The sequence below is a fragment of the Lytechinus pictus genome, chromosome 16, assembly GCF_037042905.1.
Source record: "Lytechinus pictus isolate F3 Inbred chromosome 16, Lp3.0, whole genome shotgun sequence".
NCBI lineage: Eukaryota > Metazoa > Echinodermata > Echinoidea > Temnopleuroida > Toxopneustidae > Lytechinus > Lytechinus pictus.
The window spans coordinates 27,104,430-27,129,322 of NC_087260.1; the positions used below are offsets into that span (position 1 = coordinate 27,104,430).

The 24,893-nt window shown below is 37.3% G+C and overlaps 2 protein-coding genes across 2 annotated transcripts; one reads left to right on the top strand and one right to left on the bottom strand.

Annotated features, from left to right (window-relative positions):
- The first annotated feature begins 5,148 nt into the window (after positions 1–5,148).
- LOC129279185 (arylacetamide deacetylase-like) lies at positions 5,149–18,764 on the top strand. The gene is made up of 5 exons (XM_064111475.1): positions 5,149–5,331; positions 10,913–11,084; positions 14,084–14,336; positions 15,511–15,574; positions 16,697–18,764. The coding sequence occupies exons 2-5, from the start codon at positions 10,938–10,940 to the stop codon at positions 17,493–17,495; spliced, it is 1,263 nt and encodes a 420-aa protein (XP_063967545.1). The 5' UTR covers positions 5,149–5,331; positions 10,913–10,937; the 3' UTR covers positions 17,496–18,764.
- Positions 18,765–19,326: 562 nt separating this feature from the next.
- Positions 19,327–23,879, bottom strand: LOC129279441 (allatostatin-A receptor-like). The gene is made up of 3 exons (XM_054915550.2): positions 22,786–23,879; positions 21,814–21,949; positions 19,327–21,320 (listed from the first exon to the last, which is right to left on the bottom strand). The coding sequence occupies exons 1-3, from the start codon at positions 23,170–23,172 to the stop codon at positions 20,749–20,751; spliced, it is 1,095 nt and encodes a 364-aa protein (XP_054771525.2). The 5' UTR covers positions 23,173–23,879; the 3' UTR covers positions 19,327–20,748.
- Positions 23,880–24,893: the final 1,014 nt, after the last annotated feature.

Genomic DNA, 24,893 nt, shown 5'->3' on the forward strand with positions numbered 1-24,893 from the left:
CAAATTAAAAGTGACCATCAAATAAAAACTGAGCATCAAATTAAAAATGACCATCAAATAAAAAGTGACCATCAAATTTAAAGTGACCATCAAATAAAAAGTGACCATTAAATAAAAAGCGACCATCAAATTAAAAGTGACCATCAAATAAGAATTGATGATCAAATTAAAAGTGACCATCAAATTAAAAGTGACCATCAAATTAAAAGTGACCATCAAATAAGTGATCATCAAATAAAAGGTGCCCATCAAATTAAAAGCGACCATCAAATGAAAAGTGACCATCAAATGAAAAGTGACCATCAAATAAAAAGTGACCATCAAATAAAAAGTGACCATCAAATTAAGTGATCAAATAAAAAGTGACCATCAAACAAAAAGTGACCATCAAATGAAAAGCGATAAATAAATTGAAAGTGACCATCATCAAATCTAAAGTGGCCATCATCAGTTCAAAAGTGGCCACTATCGAATCAAAAGCAACCATCATCAAATCAGAAGCAGCCATCATCAAATCAAAAGTGGCCACTATCGAATCAAAAGCAGCCATCATCAAATCAAAAGCAGCCATCATCGAATCAAAAGCAGCCGCCATCAAGTCAAAAGTGGCCGTCATGAAGTCAAAAGTAACCGTCATCAAATAAAAAGCAAGTAAAAAGTGGCCGTCATCAAGTCAAAAGTAACCGTCATCAAATAAAAAGTGGCTGCCATCAACTTACAGGTGTCCTTTTGGCGCGCACATCAGGAACGCCGAAAGGACAACATTGATTTGATGTTAGAAACTGATTTGATGATGGCTGGTACAGAGGGATATGATGCTGAAAATTGATATGATGATGGCCACTTTTGATTTACTGATGGCTGCACTTGATTTGATGATGGCTGGTACGGAGGTCCATCAAATCAAAAGTGACAGTGATCAAATTTTAGCCTTTCCGCGTTCCATAGATATTTTCTCTCAACGTTGAACTGTGCATTCTCCATGACTTGACCCGATCGATCATCCGCAAAATATAAATAGATAAATGCAGGTAACAAGCTCTCGCCGACAATCTGGGAAAAAAACGGTGTGGAATTGGGTTTAGAATCAGGAGCGGATCCAGGATTTTTCGAAGGGGGGGGGGCACATTTTCCCGAGGAAAAATTGACAAGCAAAAAAAAAAAAAAAAAAGGGGTCACACTTCTTTTTAACGGCATTTTTACGTTACAAATTTTAAATTTTAATTGTGCCTCTTAAAGGGGGGACGGGCTCAAGGGGGGAGGGGGCACGAGCCGGCTGCGCCCCCCCCCCCCCCCCCCGGATCCACCAGTGTCTAGAATCATGCAAAAATATAATTACGACTGCCGTTCATTACAGGATCCTTAAATTTGGAATAAACATACCCAATAAGGCGAGTCAAGATCCGATACTAGTTTTTAGAGCACATATTTTGCCTGCGCGTATGTTTATTTACATCTTGAGTGCAACTGCAGCAACGGCCAACTAGCGCAGTCAGGTAGGTAGAAGCCGCGCGCAGCCTTCCCAGGAACTGGTTAGCACTAGCTCGACAGTACATCAGGCCTATATTGTAGGACTAGGTCCGGCAACGATAGAATTGGTCTAGATTGTTTACACATCAGCAAGCAGGGACCTGGGAAGCGGGGCCGGTGCTGGGGGTGCAGCTGAAGCACCCCCAGAAATTATCCAGGGGGTGCTGCGTGTATTATTTTCCATATAGACAGCACCCCCACGAAATCAGGTTCCCCCCTGTATTTTTTTTAATATGTTATAATGTACATAATTATCACATCCGAAAATCGCAAATCATTTACATAGTCTTTCACATATTCCAATAACATCCCTCCTATAACGCGACTCAATCAAGCTCAGCTGCGGGGTAGCACTCCGATACAGACGTGGTCGCGCGCAATTTACGTGATAACCATACACACTCTTCGATAGCAGGGAGGGACATGGGGTGGTTGGACTTGAAACTTCCAGGTTTTATGTCGAATCAAGTGAGCGGGCGCCCGACTGCCCGTGTGTATACTTAAAATTATATAAGTCAGACGATAGAAATCAAATATCACAGTCTTTTTCGCCCTGCCCCATGTCCCTACGGGCTGGGAAGCGGAGGTGCTGGGGGGTGAAGCACCCCAAAATTTGGGGGTGCTGAGTGTGTTATTTTCCATAGGCAGCGCACCTCCTGGAAATCTAGTGGTAGGTATGATAAATGACAGAAATGTAATGAAAATTAACGACGTTTTGTAGAACCCCCCCCCCCCCCCCCACTTCAGAATTTTCCGACACATTACTTGAAATAGTGTTTAAATTCACCCTCTTTCAGATCGGAATATCAAATATTTTCTGCTCGCGCTTGCATTATTGATTTTTATAATAAAAAAATGCATTTAGAATGCCCAGATACTAGGTATAACTCTAAACACGCGCACGCATGTTTATTCAGATACGCAGCTTGATTTTTTTTGGGGGGATACTCTGGGCTAAAAATATTTATATCAAATACATTTTATCAAAATAAATAAATTTTATCAAAATCTGATAACGATTAGTTAAGTTATTTAATTCTAAAGTTTAGTAATATTTCATGAAAATGGTGATAAGCATGTCGTCATGAATATTTAATAGGTGGGCTGATGCTGTCACATCCCCACTATCCTTGCTGTTCCTTGTGGAATCAAAATTGTTTAATTTTTTTCATACCAGAATGAATGATATGTCTCCCTTATAATGAAATAAGTTGCAACAAAGAATATCTAATGGACTAAATCAGTTGTCAATGTTTTGGTTCTTGAAAAGAAAATATTGAATAAACCTAATTTTATATAATAAAATACAAAAGAACAAGTGGGGAGTAATGCTAATCTTTAAAATGCAATAACTGTGATATTCCTTGTCTGATTTTGATCAAATCTTTATTCTTATGTTCGTCTGAGTTTTCTTTATCTGTACAAACCATTTTACATTCAGTGTGGAGTTTCAGATCAGAATATCAAAAATTTCTGCACGCGCTTCGCGCCTTTAAAATTTTTAAAGGGAAAAAATCAAAAGATCACGATGAAAGCCAGACTTTGTGTATTTGGAAGAATTACAAAAAACTGCGTAATGATGTCAACATTTTAATGGAAAAATCTAAAAGGAATTATTTTACTTCTAAAATTCGTGAATCTGCCAACAATGTTAAACAAATGTGGAAATGTCTAAAGGTCTTATTACCACAAAAACATTTACTTATTCCTAATATTTTTGAAATAGAAAATGTTTTCTGCCGTGATGATAAAATCATAAGTAACGCATTCAATGATTATTTCGTTGAATCTGTAAGATATCCTGAACTCCACACTCGAATGCAGTGAAACAGATAATGTAAGAAAGCATGTTCCTCTTTATGAATTTGATTTTGAAGAAGTTAAAGAAGATGTCATAGCTGATCTTTTATCGAAATTAGACACCAATAAATCAACTGGCGTTGATGACATTAGTAGTTCACAACTAAAAAATGCTAAAACAGAAATAACCCCTCAAATAACAAAATTAATAAATATGTCATTTAACGAGGGAGTTTATCCAGATGAATGGGAATTAAAGTTCTAAAATTTGTCCATTGTTTAAGAAAGGGGAAATTAATTTGATATGCAATTACAGACCAATTGCAATTTTGCCTGTTGTAAGTAAACTGATAGAAAAGGTTGTTCACAAACAATTATATTCCTTTTTAACCACACATGATATCTTAAGTAAATCACAGTTCGGTTTTAGATCCGGTCATTCGACCTCTGCAGCACTGGGGTCGCTTACAGACCAATGGTTACGCTTCATTGACATTGGGGAAACAATAGGTGCGATTTACGTTGATCTAAAACGTGCGTTTGACACTGTCGACACTGGATGTATTGGATGTTCAGATAAAGTTATTACGTGGTTTAATTCTTATCCCAATGATAGAACCCAAACTTAAGAGTAGCTGTACGAGGCACTCTCTCAGATGAGCAATCTGTTTCGCTAGGAGTACCGCAAGGGTCCGTCCTTGGGCCGCTCCTTTTCTTAATATACATCGATGATTTGGTTCATACCCTGAAATATTGTAGTATTACCATGTACGCAGACGACACCACATTATATGTTTACAGTACGTCTGCACAAGATATTCAATATAAGCTTGAAGATGATATGAATTCCTTAAAAGAATGGTTAAACGTAAATAAACTAAAACCTAACACGGATAAAACAAAGTTTATGTTAATAGGAACACACCAAAAACTATCTAATATTTATATGAAAAATGTAATTATCAAATAATAATTAATAATAAAAAGCATTAATAAGCATTAATTTATATAGTGCAGCTTTTATATGGATATATTCAGCTGTGCTTGTTCAGAGCTCTTTTTACATATGTCTACGCAGCATATTTTCTTAACTAAAGAGATATGTTTTTAATTTTGATTTGAAAAGAGCCAAGGATGGAGAGCTTCTTATATCAAATGGCAGGCTATTCCATAGTTTGGGGGCAGCAAGTGCAAATGCACGATCACCAAGTGTGACTTTTGTTTTGTGAAATGGGATCTGAAACAATAATTTATCTGTGGAGATGTTATAGAACGGTGTACAACGATAACATGTCTTGGAATCATAATTGATCAACACCTATCTTGGTCATACCAAGTTGATAATGTATGTAAAAAGGTGTATGCCAGCCTAAGTATGCTAAGAAGGGTGAGGCCTTATGTTGACCAAAATACCCTCAAGACTCTATACCTATGTTTAGTCTAATCACACCTTGATTATTGATGTGAAATCTGGGGGTTGCGTTTCAATATGCACACAGATCGTATAATCAAACTTAAAAAAAGAGCGGCTAGATTAATCCTAAAATGTAATCAATTGGCTTTTTAAAAAAAATTAAAAAAATTGTGATGTTTCTCGTCCGCGCCCGGTCCCTTTTTTATTGCAGCATCAATTTTCTTGATATTTACTATTTTTATGGCTGCTGAATAGCGAAAAAAATTCACAAGACTGGCGAGCGATTTGCTCTCATGTGCTATGGGATCTCTCTCGCAACTTCAAAAACAATTGCAAGTCCGACACGCCGTAACTGCAAGAAAGAAAAAAATTCTGATTTGTTTTTTTATTGGAACTTTGAAGATACCATCATAAATTAGCGAGAAAATAAATTTTGCAAACTCGGAAAGATCACGGATTTCTTCATTTTTAGTGCATTTTCGGGGACCCCGCTTCCTGAATCTGAACTAATCCGTCGCGTGCTTCGGAAATATGGCGCAGATAAATCAATTTTAATGACGTAATTTGTATTTCAGCGGGGTTTTTTGGTGAGTGATAGCGCCTGTACTTCGATTTGTGTTACGGTGATTGACTGTGCTTGTGACATAGAGATGTATACTAATTTTATCTCTATGGCTTGTGACTAGCTCTGTTGGGTGAATGCATGTGTGCTGGGATGATGTGATTGACTGTGCTGGCGCGACATGTGAATTTTTGAAATGAATTGAATTTTCTGGCGAGTTTTCTAACGTCAGCAGGCAATACATTGAATATTCAAAAAGTAATTTCAAGTGGGTTATTCATTATCAAGATTGAAAATCATTAATTCCAATAAGTGCCAATTCTGTTCAAATTTGATAAACTTCATTCTTCCTTCAGCTATTCAATTTGATGGACAATTGTAAAAATTAGTAAATAGATCTAACACTAACAGTTACAAATATTGAAATAATAAACATTATGTGAACAATTACAATTAATTCAATAATCATTTAACATTTGACATATCAATTGAAAAAATGAATAAAAATTGAACAGTATTAAACATGTAAACAAATATAAAAGCAGCTGGAACGGTGATGCGAAACCATGCCCAGAGCTAAAAAAGAGATTGGCTCTGGAAAATCATGGCTCCATGGTAATAAAAATGACCCCCCCCCCCATGCAATTTTTACCCTTACATATATATTAATATAGAATAATGTTTAAATCATTCACTTGACATGAACATTTTGTTTTACAACAATACAGTACCGGTATACATCAGTAATACGTCAATAGATTTTTATCGCATAATTTTCCATAGATTTCCAATCAATTGTATGTATAGATATATATATATTATGCATATATATTTCTACTCATTTATTATTTACATTGAGCATGCATCGATCACATAATTCGAGCTTGACATGGCCTGGCAATCATTTGAATAAAAAATAGCAAAAAAAATAGTAAATAGTAAGGACCTAGCTCCCTCATCACTGATGTCAAAACACGGGCCGAGAAAATGCCTCCTTGTTTTTTAAAAAAATAGTAAGATAGCAAATAGTAAGGACCTCCCTCATCACTGCTCTAAAAAAAACCCGGACGATCAACTACTATCTTTTTTTACTTGGCCTTACTCAGCGATTTTACTTTGGAAAAACTTGCCATTTAATTTGAAACAGTCAAAATCAATCTTTAAACAGAAACTGAAAGTGCATCTTTTTAAATTTTAAATGTTATTATTGCCTTTTAATTTGAAATCAACTTTTCTATGTCTATCTAATTTATTTTATTTATATGTATTGCTTTGTATGTAATTTGTTAATTAGTATCATGTTTTTAAGGATGCCGTATGCTTGCTACTCTGTTTTCTGTTATGATATGAGTTAAGTTATTTAGAACATTTCTGTGTATATTTCATATGTATTTAAATGTTTTTATACTTGTTTTTATCATGTATTCCAGGGCCCCACGGGAGACCAGTTTATTGCTGAGTGGGCTACCCTGGTTAAATATATTGAAATAAATAAATTATTAATTTAAGAATATATCCAATTACCCATAATTTTCTTGATTTACAAAACATGAATAGAATGTCCCGCTTTCAGGTCTGAAATCTCAACTTTGTTTCCGCTCGCGCTTTGCGCTTGCATCAATTGTATAGTTATATACCTATCCTGTTCATGATTAGAAAAGTGCATAAGATGTCTCTTTGTTAGATTTGAAATCTCATTTTTATTTCCGCTCGCGCTTCGCGCTCGCATCAATTGTATAGTTTTATACCTATCCTCATCATGATTAGAAAAGTACTTAGAATCTCTCGTTTTTTTGGTCTGAAATCTCAATTTTGTTTCCGCTCGCGCTTCGCGCTCGCATCAATTGTATATATACCTATCCTGTTCATGATTAAAAAAACGTGCTTAGAATGTCCAGTATTTAGGTCGGAATTTCATTTTTTTCAGCTCGTGCTTCGTGCTCGCATTATTTGATTGTTGATATATGTATCGTCTTCATGGGTAACTGCAAACAGTCCTTATTACACGTCCCTTTCGATCAGGCCAGAGCGTATATAAAAAATATGTGCTCGCGCTGATCGCGCTAATAATTATTATTACATAAATTGTTACATACGCATCTTGGACCACAAACATTGCTCAAAATGTTCAATTTTCAGGACAAAATACATTTAATTTCTACAAAAAATAGCTCGCGCTTCGCGCTTGAATTATCTAATTATATATTTATGTTATAAGAAGAAAGCTAAGAAGTGACTGTCATATATATATGTGTGTGTGTGTGTGTAATTATGGAAAACTCAATTGTGTCTGTCCCCCCCCCCCCCCCCATGCACCTCTGAGGAGAGATTTCAGCACCCCCACTGAAAAAATCGTTCCCAGGTCCCTGTCAGCAAGACAGCAAGGAATATATGTACAAGTCAAAGAGGGATATAAAACAAATATATCAGGCGTTTCCTTCGAAAGCATAGTGGGTATTATTAGTCCTCGTATGGACTGGCAATAATAACTATTTTTCTTCGGGTCTTCGCCCCTCGGAGAAAATAGTGATTGCTAGTCCAACCTCGGATAAATAATTCCCACTTTACTTTCTCAAAGCCTGATATATTTGTATAATATATCGAGGTCTGACGTCACGCAACATCATAGTTGAAATATGTTTGGTCACATTATGATATTTGAACCAATCAGTAGGCCTATACAGGATTTAAACTATATAGGATATAAAAAAACAAATATATCAGGCGTTTCCTTTGAAAGCACAGTGGGAATTATTAATTCTCGGTTGGACTGGCAATATAATAATGTCTAGATCTATTTTCCCCTCCGAAAAAATAGTAATTGCCAGTCCAACCTCGGATAAAAAATTCCCACTATAATAATGATAAGAATATAGGTATATTTCCCAGGGTAGCCACTTCAGTTTCAAAAACTGTTCTACCAGCGGGCCCTGCTATTATTATTACCCCGGCTTTAGCTGAGCTGCCTAGGCGCTCAAGCATTGATTTCAAGGAATTTCTGATACCGGGTACCCATTCACCTCACCTGGGTTGAGTGCACTTTACTTTATCAAAGCCTGATATATTAATTTGTATAATATCTGGCGCGTATCTATCATCCATGGGCGGAAATCCCAGGGGGACAGGGGGGACTTGTCCCCCTACCAAAAATAGTAGGGGGACAATATCAAATGTCCCCCTACTATTTTTGGTCTTTTATGATGGAGAAAAATGCATCATTCACATTCGAAATAATACATGTATTTTGGACTAAATGACCTTACATTTTGGGTGAAAACCTTCTTTTTTTTGGGGGGGGGGGGCTTGTCAAATTTTTCAGAGTGACTAAATTAAGATGAGGGGAAGACTTGGAAAATAAAAAGAATCTTTCATGTCACTATATGAAATTTTCGCTCGCGCTTCGCGCTCGCATTGCCTGTCGGGTGATTTTTCAATATGGAGCTTAAATATCAAGTTTGGAAGTCAATATACATTACACATTTCACCTCGGAAATCGAACTTTCATTATTTTGTGTGATTTACAAACTGATTTTTTTTAAGTGCTCTGTAAAAGTGACAGCTTCATGGTCTGAATATTGACATTTTCTGCTCGCACTGAGCGCTCGCAAATTTCGATTGATTAAGTACCCATTATTTTTGTGTATTCCAATTAGTTTGAAAAAATCAAGTCTGATTGTCCAAACGTATCAGATAGCGCTGGCTACTCGCTCGCATTTTAATTGGCGATTTATGTATGTCTCAATATTGATTTTCATGACAGTTTATCAAAGATTTTGGCTCGCGATTTGCGCTCGCATTAATGGTTAAAAAATATTTTGACTGATACATTCTATTCATAATTACAAAATTGTTTGAAATGTCCAGTTTTCAGGCCATAATATCATCAGATTTCTCGCCCTCATTAGGCATTAATATATAAGATATTAATAATTTAACGATTAAATTGTCCCTTTTGTTTCATCTCGCGCTTAGCAAGAGGAATAGGAAGATAGTCATTATTTTCATATGACATGTCCCAAGGATGTCCCGGTCCTACGTCAAAACTCAAATAATGATGAAAAATATCAGCTCTTTATTAAGTGCGATCCATATCCACCTCACAATTTTCCTACAAAGTGCTTGAAATATATATAGCTGAAATTGACTCTTTTTCAGATTTTTCATGATAAAAGAGGTGTAGAATGCCTAGATTCTAGGTCTAAATCTGAAACACGCGCATGTTTATTCAGATATTCAACTTGTTCTCTATCCAGTTTCAGATCACAATATCAAAACTTTTCTGCTCGCGCTTTGTGCTCGCATTGTTAATGTAGAAAGATCCCCTATTACCCATCCTTTTCATGATTTACAAAACGTGAATAGAGTGTCCCGTTTTTTTGGTCTAAATCTCGAATTTTTCTGCTCGCGCTTCGCTTGCATCAATTGGTTAGTTATATAGCTATCCTGTTCACGATTACGAAAATTGATTAAAATTTTCGATTCCTTTTTGTAGAAATGTCAACAATTTTCAGCTCGCGATTCGCGCTAGCATTATTTGATTGTTGAAATATGTAACGTCTTCATGGCTAAGTGCAAGCAGTCCTTAACAAGTACCTTTTCGATCAGTTCAAATAAAAAAAAAAATTTATGGCTGCACTTTGCACTCGCATTATTAATGTAAGGACCGGGTGTAAGGAAGGCCCCCAATTACTCATCCTTTTCATGATTTACAAAACATGAATAGAGTGTCTCGTTCTTAGGTCTAAATCTCAAAATTTTCCGCTCGCGCTTCGCGTTCGCATCAATTGTTTAGTTATATTCCTATTATATGTTTCAGTTACAAAAAGTGCTTAGAATTTCCATTCTTTAGGCAAAAAATTCAAAAAAATTTAAGCTCGCGCTTCGCGCTCGCATTATTTTTTTTTTTTCGCATTTATTGTTGAAATATGTAACGTATTCATGGCTAATCTTTTCCATCAGTTAACATCTGCTCGCACTTTGCGTTCGAAGTAATTATTTAGTTGCATATACATCTTTTTCAGGATAGCAAACATTGCCCTGAATGTTCGAATTTTAGGAAAAAATACATTAAATTTCCCCTCCCAAAAAAAAAAAAAAAATTTGCTCGCGCTTCGCGCTCGCATTATATAGATAAGGATTATGATATTCATATTGAATTATAAGAATAAAGCTAAAAAGTGGCCATGAGGACTACTCCTTCAATGAAACAAACAAAAATCATCTTCGAGCGGCCGATCGGGGATTAACATATGGCTGAAAAAAGAATTCGCCCCCCTCCCCCATTGGCGAAGGCTGGATCCGCCCCCGTTTCCCCCTACCTTTCGGGACAGATTTCCGCCCATGCCGTCATCAGATCATACAAAGCATTTCAGGGGCCCAATAATTTTGTCTGGGGACGATAGTGACTATATTATGCTCATGCATGCATGGGCCCCATATTGTTGATGCTGGACTATACGCAGGTGAATATAGTGGTCCAAAGTCTCTTCCCCTCAAATATGGACTATAAACCATGAAAACAGAGTCCATGCGATAACATATAGTTCCTATAAAGGCCTGTCATTGTAGAATTACCAACCCCAATTAAATCTCTTTTATTACTTCAGTCTATACATTTCATGAGAAGCTAACATGAACATCGGAACAAAACTCCCCGTATTTCTTGCGGGAACGGGAATCTTGGCTGCCTATGTCTTCTTTAAACCAGTTCCAGACGGTTTTCCCGATGCAACGCAGTACCGGAAAGCGGCGACTCTGATGCAAGTCTTTGGGAATATTGTAAGTAGTAACGATCTGGCTATACTAAGGGCCATTTCACACGTGAATCTTGAATCATCATATTGTAATGATGATTACAATTCGTCTTTAGAATCATCGGACCTTTCACACACAGTAAAAACGCTGTTTAAGATTTTATACAACGCTGTTTACTATATGAACCTTACAGTATTTGTTTAACCGTTTGAACAATCATGTTTAATTTATTGAAGATTAGATATTGAAAATTAAACTTTGTTGCTTAAGATTTAAACACTTGTTTAAACTGTTTAAACAATTACTGTAAGGTTCATATAGTAAACAGTTTTGTATATTTTTTGTTTTACTGTGCACGGAAAATTCGTAACGTACTTTCAGTGAAACTTAACTGGAATTCGCCTCCGGAGAAGAATTCAAATTCGTGATTGTGATTAGCGCTCGTGATTCTAGTTTGGTTTCGCACGTGCTAAAAATTCGTCATTGGCCATTTTTAGCGTGTGAAAGAATGGTAACATAATCAGAGTACGGTATATTCTATCAAGTACCATTGTTCAATTGAAGACTAGTAAATCTATAACATTTCGACAATAGGTGTAAGGGGGGGGGCGTGATCGAGCCAAAAGTGGGGACCGAAACATGCATAAATTTGTGATTTGATTGCTATTTTCACCGTTTTATATTACACAGGCACATTTTTGTTACAGTTTAAATCACTTTATGCATGGTATACGATCGAGATTTCAATTCCGTATTATTTTTCTTATTTCTGTTATTCCTTATCTTCTACACAGTTTAAAATTTAAAAATTTACATAAAATTTACATAAATTTACATATTTACTGTATAAGTTGTTATTTTTAGCGTGTGAAAGAATGGTAACATAATCAGAGTACGGTATATTCTATCAACTACCATTGTTCAATTGAAGACTAGTAAATCTATAACATTTCGACAATAGGTGTACCCGTTAGGGGGGGCGTGTTCGAGCCAAAAGTGGGGACCGAAACATGCATAAATTTGTGATTTGATTGCTATTTTCACCGTTTTATATTACACAGGCACATTTTTGTTACAGTTTAAATCACTTTATGCATGGTATACGATCGATATTTCAATTCCGTATTATTTTTCTTATTTCTGTTATTCCTTATCTTCTACACAGTTTAAAATTTACATATTTACATAAAATTTACATAAATTTACATATTTACTGTATAAGTTGTTATTTTCTTGGATTTTGCTAATTGCCGACCGGCCGCGAATTTAACAACACGCGAAAATATTGACTCATTTGGTAAATGGTGCCAATGTCCCCATCAGCAAAGCTTTGCTATCGCAAACATCCTGCACTGTAAAAACTGTGGTGTCAAAACTGACACCAGTGGGTGTTGATAGAGGACCACACCCTCTGGTGTTAAAATTACACCCTAGAGATTGAATATAACACCATAGAGTGTACATGTAACAACCAAAGGTGTTGCAATAACACCTATATGTGCTAAACTAACACTGTCAATTTATTACCGGTGTAAAATAACTGGTGTGGTCCTCTATGTACACCGGTTAACACCGCAGTTTTTGCTGTGTGTATGGTAAATATGTAGATAGAAGCACCTATATTTATGTACAAAAAAAAGGTTGCAAAAGTACGGTTAGTAATTCAAAAAGTTAGCTAGAATTTCACTTTTTTATTTCTCAAATAATATCAGAGCCTAAATTAATACCTGTCATGTGTTTATCAATATTTATTCACTCAAATTATTTTTCCATAAAATAATTTGATTTTATTGTCATCTGACTGACTCTATACCCACGTATATTGCCAGCTATTTGCATACTCATTAATATTCATAAGTCACATGACCAGAGGGTTTGAAGGTGTAAGATTTTGTTTACAAAATTCAATATTTTTGCACTGAAACCAACTTTAAAAAAAATGAATATAACAAAACACAACAAAGGTTACACTTACAGATCAAACTGTATAATGATGAATTTTCAGATCTAAAGGTACAAAAAAGTGGAATTCAAGCCACCTTTTTCACACTTTGTAACTGTTTTTTTACAGGGCTAGACATATATTTTGCGCATGTTTTGCGTGTGTGTGTGTATTTGAGTTTTGACAGACGTGTATCAATCAGATATGATTATTTACGTCTGGGACCGACCTTTAACGTCACCATCCGAAAGACGTGACCAGGGCTCGAACCTCGAACCTCTGCATCAATTTGTAACTTCCTGACATAGCTTCGATTGCAGGCACACGCCTATAGCTTGCCCACTAGCCCGACGCATATCGGATAGGCTAGCACACACCACAACGCCCAGTTTTGCACCGTGACTATTTTTAGCTTCTGAAATGCTGTGAAAGTGTTTGGTACATCTTCTGATCGCGAAATTCGACAACTCGCGAAAATGTCGGGACCCCCGCGATTCGCGAAAAATTCTGTACGCGAAAATAACAGCTTGTACAAATATCCGATTATCTTCTCATCTATTTTCACGTTGCCCCTTTTATTATGCTCTTCAGTGGCTTTCCATGCTGAACCCTCTAATAATCAGCTTTAGTGTATACTGATCCAAAGATGACAACATACTCTTGACCACTGAGTCGGGGGGACAAAATAGTAATAATTCAAGCACAGATCGATACGAAAGAAAGGAGGTACGAGTTTGCCTTGTCTGCTAGCACTAACCCGAATTGAACCTTTGATCAACAAGTGGGTTTTCACACAAGACTAGAACGAATACAACTTGCCGTTTCAATTCCTGAACGAGAGGTGCCTTATGTATACGCAAGTCATTGGCATGGACCTTATAGGGTTTGCACAGCAGACTAGAGTTTGTCAGTATGCACTATATTTCAGTTGTATTTTGCATCAAGTATATCTGAAATTTCACTTGTATTTGAGTTTTCACCCCATAGGATTTTATGAGAAATTTTGACTCATGCATGGCACCCCTCTCATTGCATCCCACCGATTTACTACATTAATTTTATCTCATCTTTTATTCATTAGAATTATGTAAAGATGTGTTTGCGGGACCGTCGATGCCCTAACGTCTTCGAGGAGATTCTGGATACATTTGCCATAGCCAAAGGCCTTTTTGCGGACCCTCCGGAAGAAGTACCTGGGTCAAACATCAGGTCAAGGATGACGTCATTTGATGGTATCAAGGTCAGAGTGTATGAGCCAATCAAGAGAGATGGTGAAGGAGAAATGCCAGCATTCTTGTACTTTCATGGCGGAGGTCTGGTAGTTGGCAGCATCGGTAACAATTATCACATAGTTCTTGAACCCGTTGCTGTAAAGATTTGTGTTTAAACGCAACTTTTTCAGAAACGGACCCCCAATTTTGTTTTTATTTGCTCGCTTTCCTCGCATCCAAATTATACAAAAATAATTTGGTAACATTCGTAATTCCGAAGGTTCGGAAGTGTAACCAAATATTTAACAGTATTAAAACACACTCACACGACCAATCCCTGCAAGTTTTGACCTCGTTATGCCACTAGTGACGAGTTAGGCATTATACCTTGGAAAAATCTTTCACGATTTTACCTAAAGATGGCGCAAGTTTGTTAATCGCAATTCCTGATATGACTTGTATTTGATGAGAGGGAAAATCACATTATGGTCACATTTTCAACGTAGTTTAAAACTGGCGCGACCCTTGACCGTTGATACTTGCACCTTTAAAGGGATGGTCTGGGCTGATAATATTTATATCTTAATACATAGAGTAGAATTCACTGAGCAAAATGCCGAAAATTTTATCAAATTCGGATAACAAATAATAAAGTTATAGAAGTTTAAAGTTCAGCAATATTTTGTGAAAACAGTCGTCATGAATATTCATCAGGTGCAGGCTGATGATTCTTATGTTATTACATAAAATCATATTTTTTTCATCATTTCATACTTGTGTGAATAATATGTCTCCCTTATAATGAAATAAGTAGCAGCAATAAATATCTGATGCACTAAGTCAGTTGTCAATCCAATTTTTCTAGTTCTTGGAGGAAAAAATTTGAATAAACCTAATTTCTTATAATAAAATACAAAAGAACGAGTGGGGATGTGACATCATCAGCCCACCTAATGAATATTCATGACGACTGTTTTCACAAAATATTGCTAAAATTTAAAATTCAATAACTTTGTTATTTGTTATCCGATTTTGATGAAATTTTCGGCATTTTGCTCAGTGAATTCTCCTCTATTTATTAAGCTATAAATACTTTCAGCCCGGACCATCCCTTTAATGTAAATAGGTAAATATTAGATCCAAACAAAATAGGCCGAAACAGGTAATACAATGTTGGGGACTCTTGTCGACGGAATTGTAAATGATTTGGTTGAAGAATGTTTTGTCTAATTTCATCGGTTTAGATAAAAAGCATTTTTCTTGCTACTTTTTCACACTTTTTTTGTATCCTCTACAGATTTTTATGATCCGGCGATGCGAATGATTGCCGAAAGAGTAGACGCAATTGGGATTGCTGTTACGTAAGTGAGACTTTGGGCCTCTTCACATCTTGAATCATCATTGTAATGATGATTGCAGGCGTTAGTGATTCTAATCATGTTCTAGTTTGGTTTCACACGTGCTAAAAATTCGTCATTAGCCTTATTTTCACTGAATTCATCATTCAAATTAAGACTTTTTTTATCGTGTGAAAGGGTGGCTCGATAAGTATGCCTTTAATTTGAAATCGATCTGTGCCTACCGCAAAGAAACGCTGTTAGCACTATAACAATGCGTTAACAGAGGACCTGTTACAACCGGTAATGTGGCAGCGATGCCTAATGTTGCAGCAATGCAATACTTATACACATTGACCCGTTGACATAAATGCTTTGACTTCACAATCCGCCAGATGTGACTGGGCTTGCTGTCAGCGCTCTGTTAGGCTAACAACGTTTCTGTGCGGCCGGCACTGGACTTCGTAACACACACATAAAAAAAAAAAATTAAATAAATAAATTAACAAAAAATAGCGATCGATCGCTGAATGGATTGACCAATCAAGATCAATGTTACACGCGCATTTAGTTCAAAATACTGACCAGGAACCAATCAGAAATATTCTTCATATTTGATTCATCGCCAAGCTTTGTGTTACGGGGTCTTGAACTTTACATCATGTTACACCAAAAAACTTATTGATCCTGGAAAGGTTCATCCTTATCCGAAGATTCGGCAAGTTTGTTCTTGCATTATTCTAGATTGAATTAGTAGGATGTAAATTTCTTTATTGAATCTTCAAATCAGACCAAGGAGTCGTCCTTGTTCCGAGTGCTTCGCGCTTAATTTAAAAAAAAAAGAATTTGCGTGCGAACCTCGCCGAATATGACAATTTCATATATTCAATAAACTTTTATGCAATTTGTAATGGAATTATAGGCTAAGGCCCCTGCCTAAGAGAACATTGGATATAATATAGTTTAGATCTATCGAGAAAATCATCTTGCAGGTCGTATCAACCAGTTCAGTGCAAAATGAATACATAATAATCATTATACAAACATGTCAAAAGACAAATTCAAGTCAATCAGATGGTTTCATTCATGATATTCATCACTAGTGTCAAGTCTCATAGACGATAATTCGGCTCTTTGTTCTTTCAGATACCGTCTAGCTCCTGATCATGTGTTCCCTGCTGCTTTCGATGACGCATTTGCAGCTACAAAATGGTTCCTTGACCATGCTCGTGAGTTCGGCGTTGATCCCAGGAGAGTCGCGCTAATGGGGGACAGTGCCGGCGGTCATCTCACTGCCCTCGTATCTGGTGCGATCACGGACGAGCCTTCCTCGCCAGACATCAAGCTACAGATCCTACTGTATCCTTGGATTCAGAGCTTCGACCTCAACACTCCATCCATGCAGAAGGCACGATGTCAGAAAGGCGATTTCGGACAAATCCCTTACTTGGCTAGCCTCATGCCGTACTTCTTAACAGCCTATGTCTTTGGCAATCACGACGAGCACCTTGTCCGGGTGATTCAAGCGAATAACCACACCTCCGCTGCCTTCAAGCGATCAGAATTCTACCAGAAGCACCTTAGCCACGACATCATCCCATCCCACATGAAACCAGATTGCTACGTTCCTCCGGCATCGTACGACGTCGGTGACGACGAGATCTGGGATAGCATGAAGGACGTTTTGACTTCGACGAAGTACTCGCCGCTCTATCGGGAAGACTTTACTAACTTGCCTCGCGCGTTCGTCGCAACTGTCGGCTACGACTGCATACGCGATGACGGGATATTCTACGCCAGGCGTTTGGATGATTCGGGCGTACCGGTGAAGTGGGTGAATTATGAAAAGGGTTATCACGGAATTCCATGGTTTGGAGAAATGGCGTTTGAAATTGGAAGACAGATGGCAGATGATTTTATCGATTATATGAAAGAGCATCTCTGATCAAATAGATGATTGTCATCCTAATTACAATCAATGTTGACAATTTTTCAATATATAAGCAAAATTTTTAATAGATTTCTATTTTTCATTTTTGACAGAAAATACGGGAGAATGTAGAGGTTTTGATGTATATTATATAAAAAGGAATGCCCGAGTATTTGATACCATAATAACAATGAGCATCATAAAACGGTAAGTTCGGTGAGCGATTCATTAATACATTGTCTGACAAGTTGGCAGACCGGCTTGTGTCGTCACATAGGTTATCGTGTTGGGTCGGGCAATCGCGTAAACCCGACCATTCGAGAAAAGAATCACCTGAATTCCCGAATCGTCGGATCAAGTTTACCCGACCACTCGAGAACATGGCCCCATAAATTCCCGAAACGTCGGATCAAGTTTACCCGACCATTCGAGAACATGGCCCCACAATTTCCCGAAACGTCGGGTCAAGTTTACCCGACCATTCGAGAACATGGCCCCATAAATTCCCGAAACGTCGGATCAAGTTTACCCGACCATTCGAGAACATGGCCCCATAAATAAGATTAACCGAGGATCCTATAATTATAGATGATTGTTACTTTGATAGTGTCTAATTGTTGAATGTTATGTTGTGAAATTTGTCAGTGCTGAGAGCTTACATAAAACATTCCCCTGATTGAGATAAGCACGAAATCAATCATTGTCGAGATCATTCGGGAAAGATATTTCGGTGAATCAGTTTATATCGAGTTCTTTTCCAGAGAATTTTGTTTTTATAAAGTATTTTTACTTTTTTAATTATAGTTATAGATATATATATAGATATTGTCACAAAATGAAAGGTTTGTTTAGTGTTCAACATAGTTTTGGAACGGTAAGGAGCTTAGAATAATTGTTAATCCATGTATATAGTTGCACAGGAAAATTAAGAAATCGTTTGTAATCGATTACGTAGGGAAAACTTTGCTGAGAAATAACGATGTTTACACTGTATGATTGTGTAAAAAAATATATCTTTGATTATTCTACACTGTTCGGGTATAAATATAAGTGACAGTTACCATTGCCGTTGATGAAAAGATTTATTTAATGACTTTAACTGTTTTTTAAATAAGCTCTAAGTTTACCTTGTGACAATCGGCCAACGGAAGGGCTCCATGCGAATATGGGTAATGCAATATGCTTGGCATTAAGAGGATTCTGCACGACACTCTGTCCAATTTTTATTGAAACCTGATGCGACAGGATGAGCATGATTTATTAAGTGCAGTTATAAAAAATTGATTCTTTCTTTCATGCTTGTCGTAATTTCGTTGTACGGAGCTACAAGAATGCATCATCGGAAAAGCAAAGGCACGAAAGTGTTGGAGGTTCTGACTATAGGAGGAGTGAGAATACTGACTTTACTGAGATACGGAAATACTGAATGTACCGAGATACTGAAAATACTGAGATTACTGAGAATAGTGAAAATACTGAGACGAGTGAGGATACTGAAAGTACTGAAATTACTGAGAGTTTTTATTATTCACTCGAATTTTCGACGGTCCTCCGTCTTCTTCAGGAGTTTACAATGTGGTATCAAATCAATCAGAGAGCGCATCCTCAGACAGATGTTCTGAGGGTGCGCTCTCTGATTGATCTGATACCACACTGCAAACTCCTGAAGAAAACGGAAAAATGTCGAAAATTCGAGTGAATAATACAAACTTTATTGGCAATCAAAGCATTATCATTAAGTTTTTTTTTACATTACTGAAGCCAAGCGTGAAACTTTAAGATATATATATATATATGTGTGTGTTTGGGTGTGTTTGGGTGTGTGTGTGTGTGAGATAGATAGATAGATAGATAGATAGGAGTGGTTTTATTGAGTAAAAATCACAAACATTACATACAGGCATAGTAGTTTAAAGAACTAAATTGAGCCATGAATTTACATTAAAGGTATAATACATCGACAGTATATCAATTATCAGAAAATTGAAATTAAAAAAATACAAAAACATTCACACGGACACACTCATCAAATATTCATACTCACGCAAACACCCTCACACACACCACTCACCCCGCGCCCTGACATACCCACACACACAATCACTTACATGCATGGGGATGCATAATGCACCGAATCAATATTATAAGTACCGTTATTATACAAATAGGGGGGGGGGAGAAGGGGGGTAATGGTCTTTCTTTAGAGGAAAATTCATTAAAAAATAATATTGGGACGAAAGCCCCTCCCCCCCCCCCCGAAAAAAAAGGTGAGCCCCAATACAGACCTGCTTCCGGGGAGCCTATTCATTAGTGTTATTAAAACATTATTGAATCTGTCTTGAATTCTGCGCCCCGGTTCTGCGCATTGAAAAATTACTATCAAGTCTTTCTTATCTTATTTTGTTTATTCCTATTTTCAACACCCCCCGAGAGTGCTGAACACTTGCGAACATTTTCCCCGACAGTTAGGCCTCTATATATTATTTGTATAATATGCCCGTCCTACGCGACGTATATAAATTATGGTATCACGCTCAGTGTCCGTCCGTCCCCCGTCCGTACTTTAACTTTTCCTTGTAAACGCGATAAATTCAGTTTCATATAATTTTGTGTGTATAATACTAGCATGAATCCCAGGAAGCCTATAGATTTTGAGGTCAAAGATTAAAGTTGAAGTCGCCACCTTCCACTTTTCTTGCTTAACTCCATTTTCCGCGTTGCAGGCGGGCGTATTATTGTGCTCGCCTTAGCGACACTCTTGTTTCATATTGTAGCGGGGGCCTGAGTCCAAATTATAGAATGGAAATATATAATGTATTTAGAAATTAATCTTTCTGTCATGGGTCTACATCCATGGGATGGGGTTAGAGATTATAGATTACCACCACTCAACAACAATATAGGTTAGCTTACCGAATCTATGCCAATTCTTTCTGTCACTCTACATTCTAGATAGATCCCCAACCACAAACTTAAGCTCTGATTCAAGTATAACGAATTTCAATGATACAATTAAAGACCAATAACATTATGAGATTTTTATTGACGTGTCGTCAACATCACATCTTTTATTTTTCATGAGAATCTTATTTAATATTGGACTAGAAACGCATCATTCCAGTTTCATGCCATCTAAAGCTATTTTACTAACGTTTCTTTATCAACGTATGTCAACTTGATTTACCTTTCATTTTCTATTTGCATTAATTGAGCCACTGACCGAGACTTAAGTAAAAAAAAATAGCGCATCTGTTGTGTCCAAGTTTCATTAAATGAAACTGCCATATTCTTCACGAGCTCTTATCTCCGATCTCGTGCTAGGTAACGGGCGACCACTCCATGCTTGCAACTTCTGCAACTTTCTTCGAGATAGATACCGTCTGATCCTCATCTGATGAAGGGCGTAGACGCATGGGTTTATACAAGGGTTCAAGTACGCCACCAAAATGGCGGAATACAACAGCGCGTGACCGAACCACGCACTGACGCGCGTATGACCGCCGCAAGCAATCCACAATATCACGCCGAAGAAATATCCATAGATGACGACGTTGCTGGTGATGATGACGGTGACGGTCTTCAAAATTTGAATTCGCTGCCTCCGTCGTCGCCTTGTGATGGGTTTATTGTGCTCTCCACAGTGAGTTTGTCCATGGAAAGGGTTGCGCCAAAGGACTTTCAAAATGGCGGCGTAGCAGGCGATAGAGATGGTGATCGATAGCCCATATAGAAAGATGGTTGAGACGATGACAGTTGGTTTGAAGGAAGGGTTGTTATAGTTCTCAAAGACGTGTCTTGTTCCACCATTGATCACGATTGGTAGTACACTTATTCCACACACTATAGCGAAAAAAACACGTTATACTAAAAATTTAAACGGTAGATATGATAAAATATAAACGGTGTAAAAGGCTAAAACGATGTTAGTATAATATAATAGGCAATGGGTATAGTGAAGGCCAATGGTGTGGTCGTGTGGATTATTTCCACTGATATGATACTTAAATGGCAAGTATAGTACGGAATATATATATATATTTATATTTATTAGAATTAACAGAAAGTGTAGAAGGCATGGAAATATATCCACTTAATACTTTGAATTCATCATTACTATTGACTGTATTACGTTATTGATACTATCATCATAGTCATCATCATCATCGTTATAATTATCATTATTATTATCACCATCATCATTATTATCATCATCACCATTATCATTCTCCCCATCTTCGCCATTTTTATCATAATCAGCAGCATCGTCGTCATAATCATTATCAACAACATCATCACCACCATCATCACCACCATCAATCATCCTCATACTTACCTATCCAAACACCGGCACAGCATATGACGGCATTCCTCTTAGTTCGGTATGGTCTCGATAACAGAGGATGAACGATCGCAAAGAAACGATCCAAAGCGAGCACAACGAGTGTAGTAAATGAAGACAGTGCAATAAACTTGAAGAAAAAGAAAAGAGGAGATGGTGACTTTTTTTAATAAAATCGTTTGGGGGTCATAATGCACTCTTAGTTGTGAACATTTGTGATGTGTGGTAGGGAGTTCAAGCTTTGTTATCAGGAATTGTCAAATTAAATCAAATTTACTTTTAATGAAAAAATATGCTCAATATCCGTTTTTTTCTGGGGGAGCCTTGAATAATATGAATATGGAGTAGGGTATGTTTTTACCCCATCAAAATCGTATCAGGGACAGTGGCGTACCTAGGATTTTCAACAGGGGGGGGGCAAAACCGTCCGCCAAAAAATTTGACAAGCAAAAAAAAAAAAAAAAAAAAAAAAAAGGGTCTTCGATCACAAATAAAGGATTTTGTACCCAAAAAAATTTGACAAGCAAAAAAAAAAAAAAAAAAAAAAAAGGGTCTTCGATCACAAATAAAGGATTTCGTTCCAGAAAAAAATTTGACAAGCAAAAAAAAAAAAAAAAAAAAAAAAAAAAAAGTCTTCAAACTCGTCAGGGGGGGGGGGCAAAAAAGGTTTTTTCAAGCCCGTCAAGCCCCCGTAGGTACGCTAGTGATCAGGGAAGGGGCAAACTGGGACTGAAGAGATGACTGTGTTAAACGACATATGAAAGAGGAGTGAGTGGAGAGAAAGGGGGAAGGTGGGAGGGGGTAATACCTATGTTCCCAATAAGATTACCACATAAGGGTTATGCCCCAGTCGCACCAACGAAACGACTCCAAACCGACCGATGATATAACACTCGAAATAACGTAAAATATTATTTTAATCTAGAGTCGGTTTCATATGTGTGACTGTATCAAGTTCATACTTACCACTTGAAAATATAGAATAGCCTTATCTAGTTTCAGGTTGCTGAAAAACCTGATTTGGAAAGCCTCCTGAGAAAAGAGAACGACGTTGACTCCAGCGACGAAGACGAACATGATGACAGCTAGGACGGTCATGTTGACGATGAGGATATCGGGTACCGTCCTGTGTCTGCGATCTTTGGAGAGGAGAATGACAAGCAGCCACATGTTCATTACGACACCGAAGACGATGACGACGATGCTGACGATGACGAACACCATGGCAGCGATGGTGAGGTATTTGCAATCCTCGTTCGGGATCACGCTGTCCATAGAATTGATGCATGTTGAGTTCGTTGACAAAACCGTAGCTGAAATGATCGAAGATGATGTTGTCGAAATTAATACCATCTTTGTTGTTCCCTAAGGATAAATCAGCACATTTTATGTTGACAGGATGCGACCATGTCAAATTCCGCTGTAATTTTGTTTCTTGTAATCAGTCAAAAAGATGTTAGATCATGAATGTGTAGAATGTTGCTCAATTTTTACGATAATAGAGAAAGATAATACAAACATAAGGTTTATCGTTGTCGACAACGTTCCACAAGTTCCAAGATTTCGGCTGCTTCCTTCAGTTGACGTAACCCTACAGAATTAATTGTTTCTTGTCTGATTTGTGAAGCAACGTGTAAGGTTTAACTCTCTACCAAGTCTGAAGCCAATCTTACATTAATTTACCTTTTGCACAACATTTTTCTGATAATGACCAACACGTACCGCGAAAATTAGACCTCGAAAAGCGATTGACAAAAGAGATGAAATGTGATACAAGTTCGATGAAACAGTAGCTCCGGCAATCGGCATTCTTGGTTCAAGTTGATTTTTGTCTTTTTATTTACAATGCTGCTGATCAACTCAACAATTAACACTGTTAATCTTATTATTCCAATCATGTAAATACTAAAGACTGCAGATATCACTGCCAAAAACGGCAACTAGTGGTCAGCTTAAACATATTTACACAGGAGCACCTGAGGAGTATACTATACCAATATCGTCAACATGTTTCTGCTATGATCAACCCTTTTTCTGTAGAAGGACTAATCATATCTGATACGCTATAAATATTTGGATTAGTACTTATGAGCAATCGGTATGGCTAGGGGCGTAGCTACAGGGGGTAGGGTCACCGCATTGTCTTTCAAGTGATGAAAAGGGGAGAAGAGTCAAGTAGAAAATGAGGGACTCGAAAAAGAAAATAGAAAATAAATAACATAGCATAATTTTCATCGAAAATAACTCAAATTTGGGCAATCTTTTCTCTCCTCTACAAGATTAGCGAATATCGAGATGCTACCCCCGGTGTGCACATAAATAAAGTTATGAAGCCTGAAACCTTTGTGGATATTAATGGGTAAGGGCAATGGCGTATCTGGGGAGGGGTGGTAAGCAGTGGCGTATCTAGGATTTTTCACAGGGGGGGCAAAATTTGTCCGCCAAAAAATTTGACAAGCAAAAAAAAACCAAAAAGGTATTCAACCACAAAAAAAGGATCTCGTCCGCCAAAAAATTTGACAAGCAAAAAAAAAAAAGGAAAAAAAAAGGTCTTCAACCACAAATAAAGGATTTCGTACCAGAAAAAAAATTGACAAGCAAAAAAAAAAAAGGTCTTCAAGACTCGTCAGGGGGGCAGGGATATGTCCCTTGCATGGATGGTGACTCGTCAGGGGGGGCAGTCTGCCCCCTCTGCCCCCCCCCCCCGTAGGTACGCTAGTGGTGGTAAGCCCATCACACCTCTCTTTCTCCGGGGACAAATTTAGCGCAAAACAACAAAAATGTGTGATGAATTATTAATGTCGCCGGGAAGGGTCAGCTGCATTATAGGTGCTCACACTGTTAAAAAAACACCTGATTCCATACACCAAATACCAATTTCTTGTAAGATTACGCAATCTGGTAAGATTACAGGTGTTCTCGAGACTCTGCTGCAGGAACTTCTTTTATTTTAAGGATAAATTTACTAACAGTGCAGACACTTGTTCCTATAGACACGTTAGGGATGGGGTGAAGTTTCAACAAATATTTATATATACCATTGAGAACATGCACATGATTTATCCACCACATAG

What these genes read in the sequence shown, in the direction of transcription:
- LOC129279185 (XM_064111475.1), top strand. Translation starts at nt 10,938, where the DNA reads ATGAACATCGGAACAAAACTCCCCGTATTTCTTGCGGGAACGGGAATC. An exon ending in TGCAAGTCTTTGGGAATATT is followed by an intron (nt 11,085 to 14,083) that starts GTAAGTAGTAAC and finishes TTTATTCATTAG; the next exon opens with AATTATGTAAAGATGTGTTT. An exon ending in TCTGGTAGTTGGCAGCATCG is followed by an intron (nt 14,337 to 15,510) that starts GTAACAATTATC and finishes TATCCTCTACAG; the next exon opens with ATTTTTATGATCCGGCGATG.
- LOC129279441 (XM_054915550.2), bottom strand. Translation starts at nt 23,172, where the DNA reads ATGGTATTAATTTCGACAACATCATCTTCGATCATTTCAGCTACGGTT. An exon ending in CTATTCTATATTTTCAAGTG is followed by an intron (nt 21,950 to 22,785) that starts GTAAGTATGAAC and finishes TTTTTCTTCAAG; the next exon opens with TTTATTGCACTGTCTTCATT. An exon ending in CTGTGCCGGTGTTTGGATAG is followed by an intron (nt 21,321 to 21,813) that starts GTAAGTATGAGG and finishes TTTTCGCTATAG; the next exon opens with TGTGTGGAATAAGTGTACTA.